This window comes from Rattus rattus, chromosome 7 (genome assembly GCF_011064425.1).
Source record: "Rattus rattus isolate New Zealand chromosome 7, Rrattus_CSIRO_v1, whole genome shotgun sequence".
In the NCBI taxonomy this organism is placed as follows: Eukaryota; Metazoa; Chordata; class Mammalia; order Rodentia; family Muridae; genus Rattus; species Rattus rattus.
The window spans coordinates 119,638,309-119,661,956 of record NC_046160.1 but is presented as its reverse complement, the minus strand read 5'-3'; the positions used below and the strand labels follow the sequence as shown (position 1 = coordinate 119,661,956).

Here is a 23,648-nt window from a genome sequence, read left to right as displayed (position 1 = left end):
GAGGGGGAGAGAGGGAGAGAGGGAGGGGAGAGGGAAATGTCTCACAGTAGAAGAGTGTGTTAAGGTGCAAAGCATTTGCTTCCCATAGAAGTGGTGTCTTGAGATGAGTCTTGCAGTGGGTTATGCAGGAGGAGAGGCACCTTCCTAGTGGAACAGGCTGCATGAGCAGGGTGTGTGTGTGTGTGTGTATGCTGCCATGCACCTGGCATGTCCCCAGTTCTTCACAGATATAGAGATATGGGCCTTGTAAGTGTAACAGTAGGCCCTGAGACGTAAGCATAATTGACTTCATGATGGAAGAAGTACCATTCAGGCTGTCAAACTCACCATGTAGACAACACCACCAAAACTAAAACAAAGACCCAATCCATCAAAGTCCGTAGTTCTGGGAAAGTCTCCAAATGTACGAAACTTGCTCTTTGGCTTCTCTGGTCATGCTTGTGGCTAACTGTTCTTATTAACGGAAGTATGTCAACCCAGGACATGTGTGTGTGTGTGTGTGTGTGTGTGTGTGTGTGTGTGTGTGTGTGTGTGTTTAGAAGCTCACTATGAAAAAGGCTTGGAACTATTCTGGGATCCTGAACAGGTGTGGTCCCTGGCTGGGTAATAAAGACTGTTTATTGGCTTAAACCATGTCCAAGCAGTCTTCTCTAGTGAATACTCCACAATGTTTCTGGAGGCCCCAGCAAGATCCTAGAAACCAGACTTGAGACGTCAGGGTCTCAGAGCCCTTTGGAGCATGGAAGAGTGAGGTAGTCAGGGGACTCCTAGCAGGTACACAACCTGAGATGTTCTAGGTCCCCAGAACTCCCTTTGATCAATTGCTACCTGATACTTGAGAAGGGTCTGACACCTCCATCCCAAAAGGAAACAAAGAAGTCTCCTGGTCTGTCACCTCTAGGAGTAAGTCTGGTTAAGAAGCCTTCTGTTTGGACACATAGGCGAGGTCAGACACACATGGCTGCTGATCCAGTGTCCTGGGTCCATGTGAGATCTGTCTCTTTAGGTGTATGAGTGTGTGGTGGTCACCTCCTGTTGTTGTAAAAATATAAAAATAAAAAAGGTATGGTTGTCTTTTATCCCGCTTGGTCCGCACCGCAGTACCCCAAGATATCTGCTAGATATCTTGGCAGAAACACATCCCAACTCTGTGGCGGCTCATTGTCTCCTGCCCCTGCACACTTTCCTACACTCAAACCCTCACATAAAAGAACACACAACACAATAATCTTTGACCCAATTGATAAGATATAATTGCCCACTTAAACATACAAAGCCCAGTACCATCCATCCCTTAGGAACATTAATAACAACCTGTAAATACACAGAGCAGAATCTTAACATCACTTGCCATGGTTTCTTATCCTCTCCTCTCTCCTGTCTCTTCTTTCAAAATTCTCTCCCGCCCATCCTTCCTTCTCCTCCAATGACAGGCCTCCTTCTATCCTGTACCTGCCCCTCACCTGTACTTTACAAATTCAATGGGGAGAAGGCTCTGGTGAAGTCACCTGATTCCTGAGTATTTGACTAGACAGCTGTCCTTGGGGCAGTGGAATTAGCATCAAAATACAGAAAACTTCAGGGCAAACCACAACAACCTCCTCTCCCTCTCTCCCCTCCCCCCGTGTGTGTGTGTGTGTGTGTGTGTGTGTGTGTGTGTGTGTGTGTGTGTGTGTTTTTATGTGTTTTTCTCAGTTCTATTTCCTGTATTGGACAATGGCTTTCTCTGGTGAATTCCCTGGCTTAAGACCTATGTCCCTTCCTGTCTGGAACCTGAATCCTTTTGTCTATGCCAGGTTGCCTAGAGGTTGCCCATCCCACTCCAAGAGCATAGCTGAAAAACTCAAAACGCGTCGTCTTAGTCAGGGTTTCTACTCCTGCACAAACATCATCACCAAGAAGCAAGTTGGAGAGAAAGGGTTTATTTGGCTTACACTTCCACATTGCTATTCATCACCAAAGGAAGTCAGGACTGGAACTCAAGAAAGTCAGGAAGCAGGAGCTGATGCACCGGCCATGGAGGGATGTTACTTACTGGCTTGCTTCCCCTGGCTTGCTCACCCTGCTTTCTTATAGAACCCAAGACCACCAGCCCAGGGACGGCACCACCCACAATGGGCTGGGTCCTCTCCCCTTGATCACTAATTGAGAAAATGCCTTACAGCTGGGTCTCATGAAGGCGTTTTCACAACCGAGGCTCCTTTTTCTGTGATAACTTGTGTAAAATTGACACACAAAACCAGCCAGTACACCCATCATTCTCCCAAAAAAAAGTAGAAAAACTGCCCTTGGGCCAGACAGGTGATTGCTACCAGACAACGCAACCTGGACAGAACAGATTTTCCCTTCTGTTCAACGCTGACCATGGAAACAGTCTTCATTCACTATGTCCTTTTAAAAAGGATTAAAGACTGCTGGTAAAAAGGTTGTGTCTTAGCCCCAGATATTAGAAAAAGTTATAAAAGTTAAGGGTATAAGTAGGTCCCAGTTGCTGGAGATAGCTCAAAAGGTATTTAACAGAGAACCAATTGGGACAAGATCTTTTGCATAAACTGAAGGCCACTATCACAGTTTCTGATAATGAGATATAGTTAGAACATACAGCAAAATTTTGGTCAGAGCAATATCTCCTAGCTGAAAGTTCTGTCCTTAGCCCAGCTGACTCCATGATGGAAGTACCATTCAGGCTGTAAAACAGCATGTAGACAGTATTACCTGCCAAAACTAGAGTAAAGGCCTAATCCATCCACATCCATAGTTCTAGGAAAGTCTCCAAATCTACTACCCTTGCCTTTTGGCTTCTGCAGTTCTGTTTCTGACTCACTGTTCTTGCTAACTGAAGTGTGTCAACTCAGGACATGGTTTCTGTGCTTAAAAGATCACTCTGAGAGAGACTTGGGGCTACACAGGGATCCTGAACGCCCCTGGCTGGCTAATAGAGGCTTTCTGTGTAATAGAATGTATAGAATGTAATGGAATAATAAATACATTGGCTTAAGTCCATGTCTGAGCCGTCTTCTTTGTTGACTATCCCATAACATTAGAGAATGAGAAGACACGGGTGACCTATTTTATTTTATTTAGAAAGGATTTCCTTTATCCCAGGCAGGCCTTGAACTGTGTAACCAACGATGAACTCACTTTCTGTTTCTCTTGGTTCCACCCTGGAGTGTTGAGACTGCAGGTGTGTTCCATCTGTTTCTGTGGTGCTAATCGTTGAACCCAGGGCATTGTACAAGGTAGGAAGACATTCTGCCAACTGAACTATATCACCAGCTCAGTTCTCATTGGGTTGTTTGCAGGTTTTTTTTTTTGTTTTGTTTTGTTTTCGTTATTTTTTTCTTTTAAATACATGGCAAACCAGGGAAGCACATGAGTTACTGGCCTGTCTAGGTGCCTAGCTCTGAGTTTTCAGAACTCACTGCTAAAGTCACTGTCCGTTTCTTAACAGGAAAGAAGCATACCAGTCAAGAATGGGAAATTGAGTGAAGAAGGGGAACAAGACAGGGGAAACTGATTTCTTTTGGACTTGAGTCAAACCACAATGATAATGGCAGGAAGCTCGGAACAGTGCGTAGCAAGTCCAGGTGGGAGTCCAGCTTGAGGCTGGCTGTTCACACTTTGACTGCAGATGAAACAGTGAGAGTGGTGAGGTAGGATGTCCAAATTCAAGGGACTGTAGGGAAACAAGGGACTGGATAGGGAGGTAGTCAGAGATTAAGAGGTTCCTGTATGAAGAAGCAGGTAAGAGCTACAAATGGTAGCTTGCTGTGGGTGGGTTTACCCTGCCTCTGTGGCTCTAACTACTTCAAATTTCCTAACTGACCTGTAGCCTCTCTCCACTATCATCTTATACTGTTAAGACCATACTTTTGCTTTATCAAGTTAAATACAAGTTCATGGCCGCCTTTTCTTTTGTACTCAACAGGCATCTTGTCCTATGTTGGATAGGCTGGCTTCCCCTGGGGTAAATCTAAACCCTTTAAATTCAATCCAGGCAACAGAACTCAGTCTAGACCTTTTGAGCATTAAGTACAGAAAACGTTTCTGAAGGGACTTTCCAGGAACTGGCAACAGTGAGTTCATTTGGAGAAAAACTGACAGGGAATGGGGAATGGCTGAGGGAGAGTGGTTAGCAGGGAAGTGGAAGGAAGCCAGAAGCTGGGGAGAGAAATGTAGGTTGGAGGGCTGGCTTTGGTTTCCATGTGCAGGAAACCACAGACAGGAAAGGTCATGAGTGGACTCAGGCATAGGACCAGTCTGTTTCCTAGCTATGGAGGGCTTCCCAGTTCCAGCAATGGGGCTAAGCACCATTCACTGTTGAATCTCCGGGAAGGACAGGCTAGGGCTGCCATCTTCCTCAGATGGCTCCCCACATCCCCCACCTCCCAGTCTTCATCTGTTTTATGCTATAAGAAGGCTCCAGAGATGGGTGACTTGTAAACAACACACACTTATTTTCTTCTCATTTCTGAAGTTGGGAACTCTAAGTTCAAGACACCTTGGGTGCCTTCAGAGATGAAGGCCCAGCCTCTTCCTTGGGGTGCCTTGACATCATCACACTCCTTCTTCCTCTACCTCCTCTGCCACCACGCCCGAGGCTCTTCCTCCTCTCCACTGGTCCTTCCCTTTCCACTCAGCCTCTTTAGCTTCTCTCCTTTCCCCTCCTGTCTCCCCGTTTTCTCCTCAGGGTCCCCTTCTCTCTCTCCTAGTACCACCTCCTTCTTTCTTCCCTTCGGTCTTTTCCTAGTCTCCTCCTCTTGGTCTCCCTCCTCCGCCTGCTGCGCGATCTCTCACCGAGCAGCAAGAAACACAGTAGCAACCGCCGCGTTACCACAGAAGGTCTGTGAGTGTGGGCGGGGCGGGGAAAGGGTGGCGCGAAGCGGGAAACACGGCCAGCAGCCGTGCGCGTGCGCATCCTGTGGGCGCGCCAGAGAGACTCCCGGGGGAGGTTCTGAGTCAGGCCCAGGAGGCGGTGATTGGGCGCTAGGGGGCGGAGCCTGGCCAAAGAGTTGCCGGATATGGGCGTGGCCTGGACAGCGTCAGATCTCGTGAGAGCGGCGACTGGTGACGGGCTGGAGGGCGGGTGGGTCCGAGATGTGCGCGGGTGTGTTTGAATCTAGTCCGAGCGCGGGAAACCATGGGTCGGTGGTGAGGTGAGCGCTGCGCGGTGAGTTGAGTGAGAAGTAAGTAGGACCCGGTGTCGGGCGACCGCGGCCGAGCGACAGATACTGTCGCAGGTCTCTTGTCCGCGGCCGCCATCGGTCTCGGGCGCTTGTGGAGTGGGAGGTGCTGCGGGAGGGCAGAGCCGGACCCCGGCTGACTAGGAAGGATCCTAGACCAAGACGCGGGGCTCGCCACGGAGGATCTCAGCTTTGAACCGGGGTTCACTAGGTAGAACCGCAGACTAGGGCGACCCCGGAAGAGGGCCCGAATTTGACTGGAGAGGACTCCAAACGGGACCTGGGTACACAGGGGAGGCTCTCAGACAAGGACCTGATGCAGACTAGGTAGGACCCCCAGACAAGAAGCCAGGGTGAGTAGGTAGGACCAAAAGACTTGCACCCGGGTTGACTAGGGAGAACCCCAGCCCTGAATTTGAAACTGACATCCGGAGAGCCCCAGCCCTAACTAGAGAATGACACGGAAGATCCTGGCACCGGGCTGGGATGCTGACTAGGGAGGACATGAGTGTTGACACTTAACTGGGCCTGACGCTGATTTATACTTGGACCGACATAGGGGAGGAACCAGAACCTACACTTAGGATTGCTCTAGGGAGCATCGTAGTAATGAACTAACGAAAGAGACAAATCAAGAAATGGAATAACAATTTGTAAGTCTAGCACATGTAGACATTATATGGCATTCTAAGTCGCCAAAGGCATGCACTTAAATAAACAAGTGACCATAATTAGAGAAGTGTTGATACTAGTCACCCTCCTCTCCTCTCCATTTTATTCACAACAAAAAAAAGTGATGGTTCACAATTCAGCCATTTGAATTGAGGAACGAAGTGGCTGTATTTGAGATTTACTAATGTGAGGAGTTGTCAATTTGAGGTTATTTTCTATTTTATTCAGTTTAGAATAGGAATGTTTATTGTGATTCACGATCTCCATAATTAATGCCAATAATTTCCCATATTGCTGTATTTTTAAAGGTGTAGGGGATTTTCAAATTATTCTTAAAACGAGAAGTCCTTTTGCAAATATGGCCCATCATTTGCTGTAACTGTATTGTTAGGCTTATGTTTTGAGTATGTCATTGTAGCACCTGGTGTAAAGGTAAAAGGGGTTTCCTGGGAGATCACATGTAAGAAGGAGAACAAGGTCCCTTGAGCTCTCATTATCCTGTAAGTGTGCAGAGGAGGGTGCTGAAGTGAGGCACAGATGTTCTGTCTAACAAGCTCCCAGGTGACCTAAGGGCTGTTGTGGTTTTCCTTCCAAGTCTCTCACTTGAAAAACAAGAGAGGATTGTTGGGTGGGATCTTCTTGGAAGAATGGGACTTTAGACGTGGAGTCTGCAGAATTCAGCAGTTACGTGGAGATCAACCTGAACCTATGGCATAAATCAGGTCTTCCCCAAGCCAGCATCTAAAGACTGAAAGGAAGTGAAAGTAAGATTCCCAAGGGAGTTTTTAATTTCTTGTTCCTTTCATTGTAGTTTCATTGACAAGTGGTGATAATGTAGATATTTTGTTTATAACATCAGTAGGTTTTTTTTCAGATTATTGCAATTTTGTGTCAGAATGTTGTTATAAACTGTCTTCTGTAGTGCTATAGAATTTCTTAAATGTTTATATTAAATTAAAACTTACGGGAAATTTTGCACATTTATGTTTTGGTCAGATTGTGTCCTACCAGGGTTGTAAGGCAAGCTCCCTTAGAACAGTCACATCCACCATGGAAAAACGGGAGGCGTTCATCCAAGCAGTATCTAAGGTGCTGGTGGAAGAGTTTCTGCAGTTTCTTCAACTTGATGTAAGTTACGTGTTTTATTGTAGTAGTTTTGACTCTAGATATAAGTAATATTCTAAAATCATATCACAGAGTGAAATATAGTTCTCTCAGTGAGTCCTTAGGTGTGAATGTTTATAAAGATAGGTAAATTCTTTAGAATTAAATGGACCCACTTTGGGGCTGTGTTAAAAAGTAGAAGATAAATAGAAGTTATCCAAAGATAAACATAAGTTATCCAAAGAGCCCATGGAGTTGAAGGGACTCCTCGGGCTTGGAGAAGGATGGCTGTGTTTTAACCTGAAGAGTTTTGGCAGGGCCAGAGTGCAGTGATGGGTGCTATAGAAAGGCAGGGAGGATGGAAGCTGAGTTACTTTTCTCTTGCAGTGATAAAACACCGTGAACAAAAACAAAAGCAATTTACAAAAAGCCTTATTCTTGGCTTATGGTTCCGGAGGACTGAGCCCAGACAGGGAGGCATGCCTGAGGGGAGCAGGAGGCTGAGAGCTCACCTTCTCAATATGTGCATAACAAACATCAAGGCCTTAGCACTTAAACCTCCCCAAATAGAGCCACCCACTGGGAATCAACCATTCAAATACCAGAGTCTGTAGAGGGCATTTCTCATTCAAATGATTGCAGACCTTTTAGGAAGTTCAGAGTTTGCCCAGTGGGCAGAGAGTGGCATGCCTATATCACCAGCACTAGGAGGTGGAGACGGGAGGATTTCTAGAGCTTGATAGACAGTAGTCTCTCCAGTCAGTATGCTCTAGGTTTAATGAGAGATCCTGACATCCAGCATCAAGTCTGGTCTTCAGACAAGTGCACAGCTGTACACACACAGATGGGAAGACAAACACAGTAACTCAAGGACATGGTAGGGCCTATTGAGGATGCGTCTTTCTGAAGTCCTCTCATCCTAGCAGCCTGTTGATGTTGAGTCTCCGTGGTACTGCTTGGCAACTAACAGATATCTTGGTGAAATACTTATTAATCCCTTTTAGTCTAGCATTAGCGAGCTTTGTTTACATTTAATAACTTAATGTAACCAGTCACCATGAAGCTTGTAAAACAATATACATTTATGTGTGTGTTAGAACTGTACATTGCTTAGTTTCATCAAATTGAATGTTATGAAATGCCATTTTCTGTAATGGCAGTTTTAGTTATTTAACCTGATAGGAGCCAAGGAAAAGATGCTTATCAGTTTGAGGCCTGTTAGGTGAGTCTTTGCACCTTAGTGAATCACTGAGTTCTGACATGTGCATTGCTAACAACCACCACCTTGGAGCATTGGTGATAAAAACCAGAATGGTGGGGGTGTTGGTATACACTAGCAATTATAGCACTCAGAATGCTGAGGCAGAAGGATCATGAATTAAGGCTTGTTGGGCTCATGGTCAGTCTGGGCTAAAAGGAAAGTCTTTCTCAAGTAAATAATCCACAGAGATTATTAGAGAAAATAGGGCGAGAGGTACAATACTAAAACTTTTTGCCTATGACACATTAAAGGTAGGACCCTAATAGAACACAGTAACACACATTAAGTCACTAAAAATAAATGCGATGGTAAACATGATGTTTTCCCTGGAGAGAGATTGAGAGTTTATAGTTAGAAGTAGATGGCCAGCTTACACAGCCCCTGCCATTCTTGTGGGGAAGGGGAAAGAACAATAGAGCAGAAAAGAGAAGAAAGAGACAAATTAGCCTCAGAGACATATGGAACATTATGGAAGGTGGGGGAGCTGTGGTCCATAGAGCGGTGGAGCTAATGATTTTTTATGTTGTTAAAGAAAATATCTTTGTTTTAGAAAAATACGCCCTGATCGAGTCACATGCCTATAACTAACTGTCTTAAATGATTCCAAAACAAAGAATGATTCTAGGATAAAAAATTCAGTAATTGGTGACTAAGGACACCCTGAATTCTTTGTGTGTGTGCTTGAACTTGTGTGCATGTTTATTTAACATGGGGGGCACATGTGGAGGTCAGACAGTGGTCTCAGGTGTAGGTCTTCAGGGGCCTTCCATCTTTTTTTGAGACAGGATATCTCAGTCTGGACCTTTGCCATGAAAGCTCTTGTGGGTGGACCAAGAGCTTCTAGACAAAGATCCTGTTACCTCTTGTCACCTACCTCAAGAAGCAGGAATTATAGTCAGGTTGCCATGCCCAGCTTTTAAATGAGTTCTGGGAATCCAAATGCGGATCTTCACAAGAACTTAACCAGTTGAGCTATTTCCATAGCTCTGTACATTCTTGAAACTTAAACTTGCAGTTAGGTTTCATTTATGGTATTTTTCACATTACTTTTTGTTGTTTTAATTTTTCCCTGCACTCTTTCCTATCTCCTGCCCCCTCCCATATGCTTCTATACTCAGTATCTTCCTTTCTGCTTGTATGTCACCTGTGTACTTTTCCTGTGCTCTCCCTTACCCCAGCACCACTTTTTTCCCCTCATGGTCTTTTAGGAAGTTTAATAACCTATACCCATCTTCACGCCTGCTTAGGGACATAGTACATGGAAGTATTAAAACTTGGGATCTGCATATGAGAAAGTACAGGTAATTTTTTGATGAATCTGGACCACGTTAGTTAATGCAGTACTCTGTAGAGCTATTATTTTCCTTCAAATTTCACTTTTCTTTACACATGGTTGAAATTCCATTGTATATACTACATGAAGATCCTCAAGATGTGAAACTTGAAACACTATTTACAGTACATTTTTATGTTTGAACAGTTGTCACAATAATGCCCTTTTTAGTCATGCTTTTCCTGATCCAGGATCCAGCCGAGCGTCAGACTCTGCCTTTAGCTGTCACATCTCTCAAGTGCTCTTTAATCTGCCTTCCTGTGCTTGTCACAGCACTGAAGGCTTGTAGGTATGGGTGGCTCTTTTTGTATTCTTTCTTCTATTAGCCAGTCCAGTCAGATCAAGTGTCTTGTGTCAGAAGGGGCTGCTTGGAAGTGTCAGGGCCTTTCAGGACAGCATTGTTATGTGGGGGTCCCATGGTAGGTGAGTAAGTGGCTGCTCATGGCCTATGCCAGTAACTTTCTGCTTTCCCTTTGGAACCATGGCTCTCTGTGGAAATGAGTAACTGTGGAGGACCTGCCTCTCTGCACACTTGTACCTGTTTGTTTTAGTGTCTGTGGATAGTTCTTACCAGAGTCTGTTACTATTATGGCTATCAAATTGTCACTTGTGAACTCCATATTCCTTTAGTTTTATTCATTGGTGCCCTGCAGCATGCCAGTGCTATTAATGAATGATTTGGTTTTTATTAATTTATAACCTCATTGATACATTGATACTAATTTAGTCTGTAGGCTATAATCTATTATCGTCACTATACTTGTGCCTCAGTTGTTCTAGAGCAGCTGCTGGAAAATCCTTTTGATTGAGTTTCATATGTTTTGACAGTGCCTGTTCTTATCTCTCAGAGAGATGTGGTCAGTCTGCCCAAAGTGAGAAGAGAAGCCAAGGATGTGGGGAAAGACTCAGTGGTTCAGGGAAAGGTTGCTGTCTAGGGCTGAGGAGCAGAGGGTTTGTTGGCAGCACAAAGAACTGGTAGGAAGGGAATCTGACCCTTTGCATTATTTACCCGCAGCATATGTTTGTACCTGACGACAGGCCTGGGGATGGTGGACATTTGAATTGATTATAGGAATTTTAAGTGGGTGAAATTTTTAACTTTAACTGTCCAGTAGTAAGAAGGGGAGGAAAAGGCTGGAGAGAGCTCAGTGGTTAAGAGCATTGATTGCTTTTCTAGAAGTTCTGAGTTCAGTTCCCAGCAACCACATGGTGTCTCACAACCATCTAATGAGATCTGATGCCCTCTTCTGGTGTGTCTGAAGACAGCTACAGTGTACTCATATAAATAAAATAAATAAAAATTATGAAAAAAAAAAAAGAAGTTGGGGAGGAGAGATTTGATGCTTTTTGCTTGGTAATTTGGTATTGTTTTCCCTATTAGGAAAGAATTTTGGAAAAAACTAGCCAGATGTTTAAACATGTAACTAATTTATTACTTAAACTTTTCTAGTAATACCAGTGTGAAAAGAATGCAATTAATTTTTCATATTTTGTGTTTTTTTAAATCTATTTTCCAGAAAGATCCTTCTGATCCTTTCAGCTTAAGTGAGTTACTAGATGAATTGTCAAGGAAGCAGAAAGAAGAATTATGGCAAAGGCTGAAAGACTTGCTAACAGAAACATTGCTGGAAAGCCCTGTGGATGGGTGGCTGACAGCGGAAGTCCAGGGCGCAGACGATATGGAGTCAGAGCACAGTCCAAAGATGGTATTTGCCTCTCAGAAACAAAAATGTTCCTTTCTCCTGTACTAGGAAAAGACTGTTTATTTGAATAATTGCACTTTCTCTTTGAGACAGACTCTCACTATTGGTCCTGACTGGCCTGGAACTCACATGCATACCTGGCTGGCCTCAAACTCGGGAGCATCACCTGCCTCAGCTTCTTCAGCTGTGATTAAAGGCGTGTGCCACCATGCCCAGCTCAAATGGTTGAACTTTAAAATTAAGAAAATGCAATATGCCAGTCCTGTAGTTACCTGCTGCCAAGTCCTGCTTTTGCTGTTCTGCTACTCAGTGTTATGATTTTTATAGGACATTTGACTTATATTCAGTTTGAAGTTTGAATCGACCTTTTAAAAAAAGCTAAAGGTGGGGTTGGGGATTTAACTCAGTGGTAGAGCACTTGCCTAGCAAGCCCAAGGCCCTGGGTTCAGTCCTCAGCTCTGGGAGCTAAAGGTTCCATTTTTGAAATTTAGTAACTATTTGATTTTTTAAAAAACAAGTGGAGTGTTACAAGTTGCTCATTTTAACTCACTTATGTTTTATTTTTAGAAAAAGAGCATAGAAATAACATATGCAATTGTTACTGTAATTCTTGCTTCTGTATCTATAATAAATGAACATGAGAACTATGGCGCCCTCCTGGAGTGTGCTGTGATACTGAATGGTAAGTGGCATTTTCAGCAGTGGGCACTCACGTGGCACCTTTTGAAGGGAAGTCACCTGCGTTCATGAGCAGGGCAGGCTCTGAGACACGAATTTCAAGGCATCTCTTTGCACTCAAGTTCTCAAGGGCACCGTGAGTTAGCTAGGCCCTGTGCAGTGTTGGGGAGGATGATCATGGTTCTGAGCTGCTGACACTGTCACGTGCAGCTTCTGCAGGACAGTGTGCCTGTACTCACAGGACTAATATAGCAAGTGCTTGCTCGAAAGGACATCTCTGACTGCATATTCTCAGTCTGTGCTATTGCCACACAGCCCAAGAATCTGTGTCGCCGAATTTCTTGTTAAGGATGACCATGGTCTTTGGAGTTGTTGATTCCAGTGTCTCTTGCTAACTTTTAACTAAGCCAGTAAAGCTGTTTATTAAGTGGTATACTCACCTGAAGTGTTGAAAACTGGTTATAAAATATTTACACAAACGTATTTTATATATGTAATAGCAGTTTTAAGGACTCTGTGGAACTGTCTTTTGAGTACTTAGTTCATTTGGGTATTGTCTCCTTGGGCACATTCCCACGTTCTCAGTCTTAGCATCACTTGCGTTTCTTTATGTCTTTAGGATGCTACTTTGGTCTGATTTCCTGAAATTAGCATAATTTTTTCTTTTTAAATATTTTACATTTTTAGTATGTTTTTTATCTGGTCCCTTCCAGCTATTTTCCCTCCAACCCTTTCTTTGTTACTCTGCAAGTCGACAGTATCTTTTTTTTATTATTATTTTAAATTACCCCAGGCAGTGTAGAAATTTGCTTCTAAATTCTCTGTGGATGTCACTATCAGTTTATTTATAGTCTCACTGTAGTTGCTCCTAGACTCAGAATTACTTCAGGAGTGTATAATGGTATTCAGGCATCTTTGGGTAATTGTTAGCATATTATTAACAGTTATCGAGCCTTTATATTCTAAAAGCAATAGTTTTTATATTCATTATGTTATTTGCTTTGATTGTTTTCCACCTTTGAGCCAAGACCCAAGACCAGCACATTGAGCCTGTGGTGGTCAGAGCCTACCCCAGTGAGGGAGGAGTTGTGGTGATAGCAAGATGTATTAGTATAGGCTTCCAGGTCTGAAGTTCTCTGTTTTGTATTTTGTTTTATCTGTTTGTATAACACTTGTAAATCTTTTTTTGGCTAAGTATTGGCATTCTATAAATTATGTTTATTTAACAAATAAACTAATATTTGCTAAGCTAGGCCTTGTACCAAGTCATAGTACTCTGAACTTTTTTTAAAGATTTATTTATTTTGTGAATTGAGTGCTCTATCTTCATGTATACGTGCATGCCAGAACAGGGTGTCGGATTGCATTCCAGATGGTGGTGATCCACCGTGTGGTTGCTGGGGATTGAACTCAGGACCACTGGAAGGGCAATCAGTGCTCTTAACCGCTGAGCCATCTCTCCAGCCCAGCACTCTGTACTTTTGAGTCTGAAATGGTAATAAACTGCTTAATAACAGAAAACATTTGTGCTTTACATTTAGGTATTTTATATGCATTACCTGAATCTGAACAAAAACTCCAGAACTCTATTCAGGATCTGTGTGTCAAATGGTGGGAAAGGGGCCTTCCTGCCAAGGAGGACATGGGAAAGACTGCGTTTGTCATGCTGCTGAGGAAGAGTCTGGAGACCAAAACAGTACGTTTCCTTTCTTCAGGGTACGTTAGTGAGGGGCGGATTAGGTAGAAAGGGGCTGGATTCTATAGCTTCCCAGTTTAGGTGAGTTCTTACGGTTAAATATAGAGGTCAAAGGTGGGAACACCATCCAGACCAAGATTGAAAGTTGGGCTTTTTCCTCCATGTTCTTTCCTTAGAGTGTGGCTGCTGTCCTTTTTGTCACTTCATGATGAAAAGGCAGTTACTCTACCTGTATGCCGTGATCCTAGTTCTGCAAAGGAAAGGAAGCGGGGGTGCGGGGAAGGCCAAACTTTCTCAGACTAAGCTGTGCCAGTGGGTTTTAGTCAGGGAGTATCCTGGGTAAAAGGCAGGCATGATTTAGAATTCTTATGGCAATTATTTCACATTGCTATGAAGTCCTAGGGAAATTGTAGCTGAGCCGAACAAAAATAATTTGGTAGTTGGAGGCTAGCCTGGGCTACATGAGGTCCTATTTAAAAAAAAAAGCCCAAAGTGTTCTGTAGAACTACACAGAGCATTTGCAAGCTTGCTTTTTGTTGTTGTTTGGTTGGTTGGCTTTGTTGTTTTTCAAGACAGGGTTTCTTTGTATAGCCTTAGCTGTCTGGAACTAGCTCTGTAGGCCAGGTCCTCAAACTTGCAGAGATCCTCTGCCTCCAGAGTGCGGGACACACCCCTTTTCACTAGTCACTGTGTCCTAATTTTTGATGATTTGGTAATCTAATCTTCATTATTCATGATAATTAGCTTGAAATACAACTCTACGTTCTTTTTATAGAGGTAAAGAAGGTAACTGAAGCAGGTAGTACGTCATTGTCTCCCGTGTGGCTCTCTGTGTCATTCACAGGGTGCAGACATGTGTAGGCTGTGGCGCATCCACCAGGCTCTGTACTGCTTTGACTACGATTTGGAGGAGAGTAGAGAAATTAAAGATATGCTGCTCCAGTGCTTCATAAACGTTAATTGCATCAAGAAGGAGGAGGTGAGTTATGGCTGGTGCTTGCTAACTTATTATTTTTTTTTCCCACCTTTCTGTCACTAGATAGGAGAGAAGGAAGGATAAAGAAGGGGAGGAGAAAGAGCTAGAGATCCCTGCATCTAATTTTTCTCCTTTTTTTCTTCTTTGAGCATGACTACTAACAAACCACAGTCAACCCCCCTGGATAACCACCAACCACCAACCACACATTTCTCTGGGCCCTAGCATTTATAGACCTTCTGAAAAGTCCCTAGAGCTCCAAATGTCACACAAGTGCAGACACTATCTGCAGCTGGCCTGAGGCAAATCACGGTGGCTTTGGACAGTGGGAAGCAGCTCCATATCCCCATACCTGGGATTAAAACAAAAACATATTCTTACAATATTTCTGTTTTTTAAACCAAAATTCTAGAATGGTCACTTAAGTAAGTAGGTTTTTTTTATTTGTTTCTTTGAGTTTGAGCACATCTTGCCTTATTTTCATCATTAAACTAGATGGAAATAGGTATCAATAAATTGGATTTACACATATAATTACATATTTACATATAAATGTATATTATACATGTAGAATCACTATATATATACATATACACACACACACACACACACATGTAAATATAAGAGTATGTTCCTGTGGCTAAGCTCTGCTCTCTTCTTTCTACAGATTACTTTGTGTGTGTGTGTGTGTGTGTGTGTGTGTGTGTGTGTCTTAGAGTTATAAAATATTCTGTCTAAAAGCAACTTGGGGAGGAAAGGAATAATTTCAACTCTGATCACACCCCATCACGAAGGAGGTCAGGGCAGAAACTCAAAGCAGGAACCCAGAGGCCAGAATTGAAGCAGAGGCCATAGCAGAATACTGTTTCCTGGGTTGCTTCCCATGGTTTTCTTTTTCTTTTTTTCTTTTCTTTTTTTCAGAGCTGGAAACTGAACCCAGGGCCTTGCGCTCTACCACTGAGCTAAATCCCCAACCCCTTCCATGGTTTTCTAAGCCTGCCTTCATTTATCTGTTGTTGTTGCTGCTGCTATTACTGTTTTATTTCTATTTTTTGAGATAGGAGCTCTCTTATGTAGCCCTTGCTGTCCAGTCCTTCACATAGGTTATTGCTCTCTTAATATTATTGCTTGAATTGCCTTTTTTCTTTTTTGAGAAAGGATCTTACTACATAGCCCTGGCTGGCGTGGAACCTTCTATGTAGACCAAACTGGTCTTGAACTCACAGAAATCTGCCTGCCTTGCATCATGTGTACTGGGATTAAATACATGCACCACCAAGCCCTGCTTAGCCTACTTTCTTAAACCATCCAGGACCACTTGTCTAGGGGTAGTACCACCCATAATGTGCTGGGCCACGTCATTTATTTATTTATTTATTTTTTTGGAGCTGGGGACCGAACCCAGGGCCTTACGCTTCCTAGGCAAGCGTTCTACCACTGAGCTAAATCCCCAACCCCGCCACGTCATTTATTAATCAAGAAAATGTCCTACTTGCTTGTACATAGGCCAGTCTTATGGCGATATTTTCTCAGTGGAGGTTTTCTCTGCTCAGATGACTCTAGATCGTATCGAGTTGACAAAGTTCTAGCCAGCATGGGGTTGGAGAGGTGTGTGTGCTGAGAGTTGAGCTCAGAGCCCCATGCATGCTAGGTAAGTGCTTGACTACTAAGCCTCCCCTGGCCACATGGTTACGTTTAATTGGCATATACACAAATATTAGCACCACACACCTCCATTTCTCTTTTCACCATTCAGGAACCAGACAACTTCAATTCATGTGGCCAGTTTCAGTTCAGATTTATCTCACGTGTAAAGTGCCATGACTAGAGAACTTAGTATGTAATAAAAAGAGTGCGTATTGTCTTAGCTTTTTATTTTTATTATATACTTAATATAAATCACATTTTTAAGTACTCTTTTGTACCAAATATTTTTAGGGCTAGGGCTGTAATCTTGCCTAGCAAAGATTAGGCCCTAGATTCAATCCCTAGATTCAGTCGTTTATTAACATGGTTTCTAGGGAATAGTTCTGTTATGTGAGGTCACCGTACAGTGGTTATCGATGTGGACTGTGTGCCCTTGCTGGGGTGCAGGTGACTGTAATACAGTGGGTTTAGGACATGTCTCTGCAGCCATTTCTCATGAAGCAGTAGAGAAGGCTTCCAAAATGCATTCCTCAGGGTCTCAGCCCTTAGTAGAAAGTCTGGTCCCATGGTAGCCCCCAGTCCCCATCCTGTAATTTGGTTAGCACCACTAGAGAAGCCTGTGTCTAGCCATGCCTGTTGTGTGGAGGGCACGGACTCTGAATCTGAAACCTCAGTGTTTGTTCCATGGCCAGAGCAGCAGGTGCCCTTTCAGACTTCAGGGATGAGCACGTGGCATGGCTTGAGTGAAGCAGCAGCATCTGTCAGTGGTACAGGATGTGTGTGGAGAGGGCTGCTTTCCCCGTGATGGTTACTATCATTATTGGAAAGATGATAAGCACAAGGCTTGCACCTCCATCTCCAGGATTGTTAGGAATTTGGTGACAATAAAGAGTTTTATGGTGGGGTCAAACAAAGATTTCAGGCATTCTTTGGTTTTGCATCATCCACTATCCACCTGTGGTGGAACCTCGTATGGCTCTGTTTCTGAGTTTTGAAGACAGATGCTCAGTGCTGCTCTGTTCGAGGGAGGGATGTCTGTAGCCCCTCTGCTGTTAGGGCCACTGTAGCACTTCCCAGCTCAACCTCCGTGCCAGCTTGCCAAATGACAGTGACATGGGCTTCATTTTTATAAGTAGCTGACTTTGGGTGTATTAAAGAAATACTTGTTTATATTAGAACAGTTTCATTAAGTCGTTTATTATTTGAGATGATGTTTGTGTGGCCAGGCTGACTTGACCTGTCCTCTTCTGTCTCAGCCTCCCAGGTAGCTGGGATTATAGGTGTGTGCTCCCATGCCCAGCTTGTCCTCACTGTTTTTCATTTACAGGGAAGAAGATTTCTTAGTTATCTCTTCAGTTGGAATATAGACTTTATTAAAATGATCCATGACACCATTAAAAATCAGTTACCTGGATTACAAAAGTAAGTATTAGAGGTTCTCTTGGCTTGTTTTAAAAGTTTCGTTAGTTTCATGTGTGTGTTGTAACAAGGTCTTGCTGTATAGCCCAATCTAGGCTGTCAGTACACAGCAGTCTAAATGCTTTAGCTTCCCCATTGCAGTTTATATTAACATAATTGAAAGCTTTAGAAAATACATCGTGTTATTCACTATTGTATTATTAGGTAGGTTTCTAGGTTTCTTTTTCCTCTAATTAAGCATTTCTCCCATAGTGATTAAGATCTTAAGGGTTTTTTTTTTTTTTTTTTTAGTTCTCTGTTTTTCCCTCAGGGGGCTGGCTGTATTTGCTGCCCAGGTTGATTTCTAGTCTCTGGGCCCATGTGGTCCTACTTCCTCACTTTGGAACAAAGAGTAGTGGTGTTTTTTTTTTTTGCTTTTTTTTTTTTTTCAGACAGATATATGACAGTTATAGCTTTTGTCTTACATAAAACTCATGTCATTAGTATTGAGGGGATATTCTGAGTAAGGGTACACCGTCTAATGAGTGTGGGCTGAACTGTGGTTGCCGTGAGGAGCCAGTGGTGTAAGTCGGAGGAACCACAGGTCTGCAGCTCTAGTCCTAGTGCTTCCTTTATTCAGCAGTCAGACTGCCAGGCAGAGCATGCGCATTTGCTTGGGTGCTTTCTGTTGAACATCATTCCTTCCTGCTGAGGTAGGCCACTGTTAGTAAATCCCTTAGTGTCAGGTAGCCATGTAAGCACTGAGGATTTGGTTCTAGTGTGAATGCAGAGCTCTTGGTATATTCTAGATTGCTTCCTCACATTTCCTTTGTAAAATGTTTATGCTGAACTAATTTCTAAACATAGATGATTTTAAAGTTGAATCCTGGTGTATCGTTTCCTATATGTAAAGAATTAGTATTTAAAGTTTTTAATACTTTAAAGTTTATTTGTCTGTGTTTTGGGGAGGTGTACGTATGGGTGTGGGTATGCCATGGCACACATGTGTGTTTGGGAGGCGTAGGTGTGGGTATGTGTATGACATAGTGCACATGTGGAGGTTAGAGGACAACTCGCAAGAGTTAGTTCTCTCTTCCCACCAATCGTTGTCTAGGTATCGACAGCTCACTGGGCTTGGTAGAAAGTGCCGTTACCAGGGAAGCTCTCTCGCCAGTCCATATTGAAAAGTTCTGACTGTAGAATTTAATTCTGGGCCTGTGCTGTCAGGGTTAGGGTTGGTGGTAACATTGGCTGAGGAGGAGTTTTTATTCCAGCTCCTCTACCCCGTTTTGTCTCTTCCTCTTTCCATTTCAGGTAGGTAATATTGCAGATGTTTGTAGAACCATATTCTGTATCAATTCCTTTTCCTGAGACAGGAGAGTAACTGAAGTGTGGTATACAGTAAAATTATTTAAACATGTATTAACTTTTTTTTTTAAATTAGGTCTTTGATGGTACACATTGCAGAAATTTATTTCAGAGCTTGGAAAAAGGCTTCAGGAAAAATACTGGAGGTATTTTCGTTTTATTTAACATCTAATGTATTCTAGTTACTTAAGTATCCAAGGGTGGGCTATTTAAAACTTGTGCTTAGTCTACCTGAACATAAAGCTGATTGGTTAGTCATGCCGATAGAAGTATGACAGGCCGACTCATTGTGGCCCACGTGCTGAGGCACAGCCCCAGCTATCACCTTGCTGGGATGCCCGGTTTCAGAGAAGTCAGTGGGTTTTGTGTTCCTTATTTTGTTGTCTTTGGGCCTAGACTGTCTAGTTACCTCTAGTTATTGGGTTGCTGGGATGTGGCTAGTCAAAGGGAGATTCGTTGCGAGATGGATGTTCTAGGCTAAACAAAATATAATATTATGTAATTTGACTGGTTTCTTTGTTTTTATTCTGGCTACTTGAAAGTGAAAAACTGTGTTTGTGTTTGGGTTCTCTTTCCGTGGATGGTGCTGTTGAGGACCCTCTAGTGCCTCTTCTATCGGTTATGTTATCGTAAGAGGTCCGTGACATTCACTTTGAGCACAGTGAGCCCTTCCCAAATGCACTGCGTATGTTAGGGAGATCTAGTTTTCTCATTCACAGTCTGCATTAAAATCCAGGGGCCCATCAGCTGTGTGCCATGCTATTATCTGTTTCTTCCTTCTACATCTTCAGACTATAACTTTTACTTTTCCATCCAGAAGTATTCTCTCTCTCTCTTCTGTTTGGAGAACTGACAGTGACTAGTGCAGGTTCTGTCCACACTGCCTTTCTGCCTGCTTATACTTGGTCTTTATTGCTAATATTCTCCTTTGGACAATTTTAATAAAGTAGTTTAAATATGTGTAGTCTTTTATGTGTATGTAGTCTTTTAAGTCTTGTCTTAAGTGTGTGTAGTGAAACGGCAGAGCCCAGGCATTATTCTCCATTATTTTGTTTGCTTGTTTCTATTTATTTATTTATTTTGTTATTTTAATTACGTATCTGTAGAAGTGCTTATTTGTGGGTTTATTTACATTGAGTTTCAGGCCTGTGGAGGCCAAAGACATTGAATCCCCTGGAGCTAGAGTTGCAGGAAGTTGTGAGCTGCCTTACATCATGTGTGCTGGGAATTGAACTTGAGTGCTCTGGAACAGCAGTACTTGTTCTCAGCTACTGAGCCATTTCTCCAGTTCCCCTACTTCCTCCTCCTGCCCCTTCTTCTTTTGTGTGTGTTTAGGCTGGTCTTGAAGTCATACACATCTAGATGTGTATGGTCTTGAAGTCATGGTCCTCTTGCTTTAGCCTTCGTGAGTGCATGTCTGCCGTGGTAGAAGTGGAGGTTAGAGGACAGCTCTCAGGAGTCAGTACTCAGGTTGTCTGGCTTGGCTGCAAGTGGATAGAAACGTTGCACTCATGGCTTCGCTTATTGCTGTCCTCCTTAACCCTGTGCCATTGATGTGTTGGAGGCGCCCGTGGAAGGGAACACCATATTCTAAAAGCTCCAGTTTAGTTCCTCTTTGTCTTTATGTAGCTTCCAGACATGTGGCATAGCTCCTGTCTCATCACTGGTCAGATAGGGCGTTACCCCACGTTCAGAGGCTTATCAGTAACTTCAAGGAAGGTAAATTTTCAAGATGATATTGATAGCAATATTTATGTCTTTGTCTAATGCTGTGGGGTCCTTGCACCCTGGAGTGTAGGGTAACATATACTGGGTTGGACCTATCTTTTCTTTTGTTTTTCCCTGTGACTTGTTTTCATTGGGAGTTGTCAAGGAGTCTCTCACACTCCTTCCCTGGCACTTGTCAGAAGCCCCCAGAAGATCCCATGTCAGTCTCTGGAGTCTGACCTCCTCTGTAGAGGCAGCTCCACTGTGTTTGTGGAGAGTTTCTTGAGACAGGTGCAAGCCTGTGATGTTCCCAGGACAGTATAACGTTTTTGAGATCTCTGTCTGGCCTAAGTTCTTTTTGCTAGTGTCTGTATTTTGAGTAATGTGAGCTGTTTTCTAATGATGCTGGGGTTCACTGTTGCAACAGATAAAGTAGAAGCAGTGTCCTCTTTTATGCTGAAACTAAAGGAATAGACACATAGTAGCAGCTCTGACAGAAGAGCAGAGGCTTCCTCTGAACCCGAGGAGGAGCTTAGGCCTGCTACATGGGGATTCTGTCTCCAGCTCACTGGCTGCCTGCTCTTATTGTTTCAGACCATTGAAAATGACTGCATCCAGGACTTCATGTTCCACGGCATCCACCTTCCACGGAGGTCTCCAGTGCACTCCAAAGTTCGAGAGGTGAGGGCGGCACCTCTGAGCCACCAGTTGTGAGCTCTATTTGTGTATAAGTGTTTTGGCTAAATGTAAAAATTCCTAATTTCATCCAGTCAGTCAAAGGAATTTCTTAGAATCTTGATATTTGGTAACTTGGCATTTGTTCTGCTGCAGCCCTGTGGTGAGTGAGGAAAGAAATGGTACTGTCATTAAGCCAGCCAGGACTGTGCTTTGACTGTATGGAAAGTGCTTTGTGTAGTGTGAGAGATTTTCTAAGATTTACAGAGAAAATGAAATCTTTCATCAGAAAACCATACCCATGCTGTAGTTAATTCAGTGTTTTTACTAATACATTTTCTGGAGGAGTGGATTCCAATAATAAGGCAAATCTGATTGTTTCTAGGTTCCAGCATTTATACAGAATTGTGGGGTGAGTCTATCAAAGAAAATGGATGGTCTATTTGTAATTTATTACTTTTGGGAAGAGCTTGGTATCTCATTTAAACCAGTGCTATAAAGAGTATTGAATAAATGCTTGTTCTGTATGAATTTTTCAGGTAGAGAGCTGGTAACTGTCCCTGGTGGGCAGCAGAGTTGAAACCTGATCCTATTGGGCAGTAAAGGGCTAAGCAGCTGGGCCAGTAGTTGGTTCAAAGAGCATTTGAGTCAAGATGAATCAGGCTAAGCCTTGCTCCTTAACCCCTTTTAAAACTGTTCATGCTTCCATTTTGTCCTACTGTCAGAGCTCTATGGAAGTTATGTGGTTTTTGGTAGGCTAGTAATTAATTTTCATATTATTTGGTTTTTTGAGATAGGGTCTTAATGGATGGTCTAGAGTTCCTGGGTTTTGGTTTCTTCTGCCTCAACCTCTTAATTAGTGTGACACTAGGCATGTCTCACTTCTGCCACAGCCTCTTAATTAGTGTGACACTAGGCATGTCTCACTGGTGTAGGTATTAGAGCCCGGGTGGCATTAGAATTCAGAGCCATTGATTGCTATTTTGGCTATGACTTCTTTTTTCTGATCGTTGTATTCAAGGTTGTCTTGGCTCTGTTGTAGGTCTTGCCAGAGAATGTTGTAAGTGTCACAGGGGTGGGATGGTACAGAATAATCTTTCTTCCCATTCTCGAGCTTTTGTGTGTGCTTGTTTTGAGATGGACTCTTCCGTAGCATGGGCTGACTTCAAACTCACCAGCTTCCTGAGCAGTGCACCACTACATCTGACTCAGATGCCTTACAGATAACTGTATTGCCTTTGTTTCCTTTCTCCTTTAGGTGTTGAGTTACTTTCACCAGCAGAAAGTCCGTCAGGGAGTGGAAGAGATGCTGTATAGGTTATATAAGCCCATCCTGTGGAGAGGACTAAAGGTAACATCTCACTGGTGTTTCCTAGTGCACGATGTGCTTTGAATTGATCCTGTGCTGATACAGAAGGCAGCTCAAAGACTGGAGACAGTGCTTTATGGGATTTCAGAACAACATTTCTTATGGTTTTGACCTGTGCTGTCACTGTATTCCATATCCAACTACCTAGGTTCAAGTGATCCCCCTGCCTCAGCCTCATGTGTAGATGGGACTCTAGGAATGTGCCACCATTCCTGGCTCTCAGTTTTTAACCTTTATGAAGAGCATGTCTTTGATCCACTTAGCTGTAAAGGCAGGTCAGTTCAGTACTTAGTAAACAGTTGCTGTGAAATTCAGTCCAGAGGGTGACTGGGTGTGCACGGACTGGGCAGAGTAACAGCTGCACCGCCTGCCTGTTCTTCTACTCTCATGCCTGTAATGAGGGCAGAAGACAGAGACACTCTCGTTAGCGTTCTGACGAACACCCAGGTCTACACAAACTGCTCTGGTTGATTAGAAGGCAGCAACCACCTATTAATAATCTCTTAATATCACTACTCTTTTTTTTATAGTCTGAAAATTTAAAAGTGTAATCAAATACAGCTTCGAAGTGAGAAAACTGGTCTTTAATATCTACTGACACTGAACTGAGAGTTGGGTTTAATTTAAGGATGACCTCACAGTTTGGCTATTTACTTTTGTGATGCTAAGGGCAGAGCCCAGTGCCCTACACGTGCAAAGTGTATACTTTGCCACCAAGTTATATCCATCCATAGCCTGTTTTTGCTAACTTAAAGGTTAAAGTTATGTTTTCATTTTTATTACAATTTATTTGTTTATTTACTAGGCAGTGGGAGCATATGTGGAGGGCAGAGTGTAGCCTGTAGGAGTCAGTTTTCTCCACTGTGTGTTCCTGGAAT

General features: G+C 43.1%; 1 protein-coding gene across 5 annotated transcripts in view; it reads left to right on the top strand.

Moving 5' to 3' along the window:
* The window catches only part of Ncapg2 (non-SMC condensin II complex subunit G2), a 70,878-nt gene that overhangs the window by 4,136 nt on the left and 43,094 nt on the right, over positions 1–23,648 (top strand). For 2 of the 5 annotated variants that reach the window (XR_004388523.1, XM_032908353.1), the window contains exons 1-10: positions 5,091–5,170; positions 6,852–6,983; positions 11,071–11,259; positions 11,824–11,938; positions 13,476–13,630; positions 14,475–14,609; positions 17,581–17,675; positions 19,096–19,165; positions 21,321–21,407; positions 22,660–22,752. Coding sequence is in view for 4 of the 5 variants with exons in the window: in XM_032908353.1 (XP_032764244.1) it covers positions 6,906–6,983; positions 11,071–11,259; positions 11,824–11,938; positions 13,476–13,630; positions 14,475–14,609; positions 17,581–17,675; positions 19,096–19,165; positions 21,321–21,407; positions 22,660–22,752 (1,017 nt within the window). In the remaining variant the exon portion in view is untranslated. Of the gene's footprint in view, positions 1–5,090; positions 5,187–6,543; positions 6,620–6,851; positions 6,984–11,070; positions 11,260–11,823; positions 11,939–13,475; positions 13,631–14,474; positions 14,610–17,580; positions 17,676–19,095; positions 19,166–21,320; positions 21,408–22,659; positions 22,753–23,648 lie in introns of those variants that run through there. The other 3 variants (XM_032908354.1, XM_032908355.1, XM_032908357.1) reach the window with 3 other exon arrangements.